General features: G+C 34.6%; 1 protein-coding gene across 1 annotated transcript; it reads left to right on the top strand.

The window, feature by feature from the left end:
* Positions 1-288: 288 nt before the first annotated feature.
* LOC124845123 (mitochondrial import inner membrane translocase subunit PAM16 like 2-like) lies at positions 289-5,451 on the top strand. Its single transcript, XM_047322171.2, has 4 exons — positions 289-558; positions 1,028-1,115; positions 4,090-4,223; positions 5,029-5,451. The coding sequence occupies exons 1-4, from the start codon at positions 556-558 to the stop codon at positions 5,152-5,154; spliced, it is 351 nt and encodes a 116-aa protein (XP_047178127.1). The 5' UTR covers positions 289-555; the 3' UTR covers positions 5,155-5,451.
* The last annotated feature ends 340 nt before the right edge of the window (positions 5,452-5,791 follow it).

Below are 5,791 nucleotides of genomic sequence, written 5' to 3'. Positions count from 1 at the left end.
TTCAGTTCGATAATATTAAATTAGTCCATTTTTTAAAAAGTGTGTGAGTTACGTTCTTACTTAATAAAATTTATGTCAATGAAATTTCTTCCGTTAAATTTGTATAAACGACACTTTTGAAAGGATGAACTAATTTGACATTATCGAAGGACAAAAATAAAGTATTAAGCCATAAATAAATTAAACATATGTGTATCTTTGGGAACATATAATAACTAAATGGTATTATTAATTTTATTTTATTATAACGTGATTAATACAATGGTGTCTAGTTTAGTCATTGCAGAGGTTCCAGAATTTTCTAAACATGTATTGTCACAGAATAGCTTTACAATTCTCAAATTGGAACCCTAGCCTCCTCCACCACCGGCGTATTCTTTTCCTCCTCTTCCGCACGCATATTTTCTTGTAGAAGAAGATAATCCTTGTTTCGTGTTTAAACCAAAAAATTAACTCAATTTTTGGTCCGCAAGCTTATATTTTCTCATCTACAGAGAAGAAGAAAACCCCCCAGCTTGTTTATCGCAAGGGTTTCGTATTGCTGATTCTCTAGCTATGGTATGTTCTTCTTTTTCTATTGTTTTTTCTATCAACTCTCTGTTATATGCTGTTTAGCTTCTGTGCATCAGGGAATCGAGAATCCAAGCTTGTGTATCAGAAGGGGTTTATTGTTTCTTCTATAGATTCCTCTTTGATTTTCTTTTTTTCTCGTTGTCTCATGAGATTTAGATTTTAGATGGGTTTTATTTGCAGGTATGGCCGTTTGATCAAAGGGTGTTATAAATTTTTTGTTTTTGTAGCCAACCTTGGTTATTTTGTTTTCATTGATTGTTATGCATGTAACTGGGTTGTGATTTCTGTGTTGGTGTAGTTTAGTTTGTTTTGGGGTGTCGTAGTTTCAAGACCTAGATTAGGGCTAACCCACGCTTTTTATCTATGTATCATCAAAAGGGAGAAAAAAAAGTGAAAGAGAGAAATAATCTGTTATCTTTGGATGATAATTTTCAGTACTGCTCTGTTTGTGCAGGCTGCTAAGATTCTTGCGAACTTGCTTGTAATGGGTGGAGGAATCTTGGCAAGAGCAGTTGTTCAGGCATATCGTCAAGCACTCACTAGTAAGCCTTTCAAATTTGTCTATTGATTTGCGAACCGTGGGATGAGTGTAATTGCATACTAATTTACTATGCAATTCTCTGGTTTCTAGGTGTTTGGTTTATTTATTAGGCTTCATCTATTTTTATTTTGTATATATATTTGTGCAGATGTTAAGTTAGTTTCCAACCCCGAAATGATTTATCACTTAGTGGATATTATACTTCTATGCATCTTAAGAATTTAGCAGCTAAGTTTGTTTTCTGAAGATATGTAGGTGCTATGCTTTTGTTGTCTTTAGCATTTGCCCAAGGGTGGCAGGGGATTTATAGAAAACACAATTTTGGAGTGCTAGCCAAACACAATTTCATACACGTTTTAGGTCACGATTCAAAGGAGAATTGTGACTCAAACAATATCAAAAGCAATATGGGAGCAAAAACTAGTGTTACAGTGATTTTTATTGCACAAGATTCATTTTGTATCAAACGGTAATTACCACGGTCTCCACCTATCTGTCAAGCTTGAACTTGACACGGGTAGTTTATAATCTCATGTCACGTGTGCACCTGTGTGCATTGCTTTTTACGTTAGTGAACCGTCATAAATATTCATAACTTTCTGTCTTGTGATCTCCACCCGTCTTATCCTTGCTGCCCATTCATGCGTCATTTCTGTGACTGTAAACTTTTGCACAATTTTGCATTAACCGCCCGTCATTCTCCATACAACACTGCAGGTGTTATCAGAGTTTAGTAGATCAATCTGTTCAATTTCTTTTTCTTTGACACTCTACAGTTACAATATATTTCAGGCTTCTCATTCTACTTGCATTTCAGTACAATATGTGACCTCGTAATTGACCTTTTTCCTCTGAACTGGACTACTGGACTCCCTTTTGTCTCTAAAGAATTTCTTTGGTTGCCTCAAACCTATTCATCCAGGAAACTTCTTTGTTAGACCTCCACATCTCCACCGGGTTTCCATTAACTTAAATATACCTTGTTCATTTGAATAGGTGCTACACTCATGTTTCAAAAATTTGCAGTGGATACAATATGTTAGACTTCATTATAGGCTTTCTTAAAATGTATAGATTTTGCATGATATGACTTTCTACCATGGTATACTTTATAGCAGTCTAGGCTGATGGATAGCTTAGTAGTGAATCATCTAGTATCTGTTAGAAGTCCCACATCGACTAGAGATAAGACCAATTTATAATATATAAGTGAATGCAAACTTCACCTTACAAGCCGGTTTTGTGGGGTTGAATTAGGCTTCCCACATCGACTAGAGATAAGACCAATTTATAATATATAAGTGAATGCAAACTTCACCTTACAAACCGGTTTTGTGGGGTTGAATTAGGCTTAAAGTCTACTTAACATGGTATCAGAGCCTGGTTAGAGTCTATCGTAGCGGTTGAAATATAACGTCTTTATTATTATGAATATTTATGTTAGGGTTTTGTCAGAGGCTTTGCACCCTTTTACATTTCAGAACTACTGTCTCCTATAAATGCAGTAGTAAGTTGTATCAGATTTCCTAAGTGAAAAAGAAGACTTTTCAGTTTCTCTAACTCTTCAAGTTGGTATCAACACTCCCCTTCAATTGAAGGATATTGTGATGCACTCGAGTTGAAGGATATTGTGTTGCAGATTGGGCTGGTTGTCCAATTGACAGAAGATCTACCACAGGATATTGTGTTTTACTTGGAGGAAACCTTGTATCTACGAAAAGTAAGAAACAAAGTGTTGTTGCTCAATCTAGTGTTGAAGCTGAGTATTGATCTATGGCTCTAACTACATGTGAGCTTGTGTGGATTAGACAACTCCTTCAAGAGTTGAAATTTTGTGACAATGAGCATATGAAGTTGTATTGTGACAATCAAGCTGCCCTTCGCATTGTCTCTAATCCAATGTTTCATGAAAGAACAAAAACATAGAGATTGATTGTCATTTTATTAGAGAGAAGTTGTTGGCAAAGGATCTTGTTACTGAGTTTGTCAACTCTAATGAACAACTCACAGACATTCCGGCCAAATCTCTAAGGGGCCTAGAATTCAATTTATATGTTCCAAGCTTGGTACATATGATCTATATGCTCTAGTTTGAAGGAGAGTGTTGAAATATAATGTCTTTATTATTATTAATATTTATGTTAGGGGCTTCCCGCCCTTTTACTTTTCAGAACTACTTCTCCTATAAATGCAGTAGTAATTTGTATCAGATTTACTAAGTGAAAAAGAAGACTTTTTAGTTTCTCTCAATTTCTTAACATAGTATCAGAGTTTGGTTAGAGCTTATCCTAGCGATATATTTGTTGTTTGTTGGGCATGTTGTTTCACCTGCTATTAGGCCGTTATTGGACCACTCATTAATATTCACTCTCACGCTCGAGAAGTATATACCTCGACGTGAGGAGGTGTATTGAAAGTCCCACATCGATCAGAGATAAGGTCAATTTATAATATATAAGTGGGTGCAAACTTTATCTTACAAGCTGGTTTTGTGGGGTTGAAGTCCACTTCTTAACCGTATTCAAACTGAGTTTTGGTACGCTAGTTGTTTCCTTTTAGCAGCTAATCCATCACTTCTGTAGTTTCGTGGTGCAACATAGGTTCCTTTTTCAGTTTGCAAAAGTTTTGGCATTTCTCTCATCCATTAAGAGCTGGAACTTCCTTCATTCACCAAGCATTATTTTGTTCTTTAAATTAATGAGGATAACAAGCTAGGCTATTTCCTCTCGATGAAGTTTTTGATGATATAACTCTGATACTTAATGGAAAATTGTAACAAAGTAGTTCCTCCATTCTATCGGTAATTCTGTGGTCTTTGTCAAATACCTTTTGTTTTGACTCTGATACACATTTTAGTGTCTTTATTCTTCTTTTCGTAATGTCTTGGCCTAGTCTATCTCACACTAAACACACAGATATGGTAACACAGCAGCTCTGGATCTTATTTTTCTTAACATTATGTTATGTAATTCCAGATGCCGCAAAAACTGGTGTTGCACAGGAGACAATACAAAATACCATTCGCAGAGCTAGCAAGGCAATGACAGAGCAAGAGGCTCGACAGATTCTTGGTGTCTCCGCGGAAACTCCCTGGGAGGATATTATCAAGGTTAGTATATCATTTATGTTGTAGGTATATTACCCATTTGTGTTCAAATTTATAACTTGCTAATGTGTGAAATGCATTTTGGAGGACAGCATATTGAGTAATAGGCTTCAATTGGAATTCAATAACTAAAACTACCTTCGAACTCATACTAGTGAAAAACCTAGCTTCATTTAGAAAGGAATTACATTTAGAAAGGAATTACAGTTTTGAAAAGTGTAATGTTTAATAATGGCATTAAATAGAGTTAACTTAGTTAGAATTTGCTTATATTTTTCAGTCCATTAGACATGAACATATGTTTTGTTTAAATTTTAATCTCTCGGAAGCTTGCGATAAAATACTAGCTATATAATGTATTTTGCTGGTGTTTTTCATCTTTGGAAAATTGCCAATTTTTTTCATTTTTGCTCAATTTAAACCCCCCACATTTTTTTCTTGGATTTTCTACACACAACATAATGATCTGTGCAACAAGGTGAAATTTCTGTTTCGTTACTTGGATGTTGGTTACAAAGATTACCAAGTAACTTGCACAGTAACTTAACAGATCTATGGAATGAAAGTTTAGATTTTTAGAAAATGCAATGACAAAAGTAAAGGGGATTTAAAAGTGAGGCGAAAACCAACACCTGGCAATTTATCAGGAGAAAAAAATTCCATTAACCATATATATATTGTGATTCTAAAATGCACTTGATTTTAAGATTAATGTTCTTGACTTCCCAATTTTTAATGCTGAACTATCCGTCAGTTCAAAGGGCTAAACTGTTATTGTGTTAATCATTTTTAATTTCTTGCCATGCAGAAATACGATAGTTTGTTTGAGAGTAATGCCAAGAGTGGGAGTTTCTATCTCCAGTCCAAAGTACAACGTGCCAAGGAATGTCTAGAGGAAATTCAACATGGCAAGAGTCAGAATACCACTAGTTGAGAACTTAGATTTTCGCCATATTTTATATTATTACCCCTTGTGTAATCATTTTGGCCTACAAGCTTGTATACGATTTGCGTTATCAGAAGCTTCTGAACTATAATTTTAATTGCTACCAAAAAATGTACATGATTAGTTTGGGATTGACTGCAAATAGAGGATACTATCTATAGAACTGAACTACCCAAATTATCTTTAATAAAATCAAAATCAGAATGGTAGGCAATGATAGTAATGTGATAAAAAACAGTTGCACGTTTCTTTATTTGATTGGCATTAGAATTTTGGCATCTTTCACTTTCAGTTCACTGCTAATCTTCAGAATCACCTTTGTACATGCATTTGTTGTTCTCATAATCTCTGTCGTGTTTTGGTCATGAATGTCTTCAGTTAAGGTTGGTGATGTATAGAAAGGCCTCTCTTTGTATTGTCTGTTGGATTAGGTGGTAAATAGCCACAGAGAAATAAAAAAGAGATGGGAAGGATAAAGAGAGAAAAGGAATAGATAGTAAGTGTATTATTTTTTCCACTTGTTTAACCGAATAAAGAATGTAAAAGGAAATTAGTGAATTGTCTTATTTTTTTTATGTTAATTAAAAAGAAAGAATTTACTCTCTTAAGAATAATTTTGTCAAAG

The sequence above is a fragment of the Vigna umbellata genome, chromosome 4 (assembly GCF_029865625.1).
Source record: "Vigna umbellata cultivar VRB3 chromosome 4, Vumbellata_1.0, whole genome shotgun sequence".
Classification (NCBI taxonomy): domain Eukaryota; kingdom Viridiplantae; phylum Streptophyta; class Magnoliopsida; order Fabales; family Fabaceae; genus Vigna; species Vigna umbellata.
This window is presented reverse-complemented; position numbering and strand designations above follow the sequence as displayed.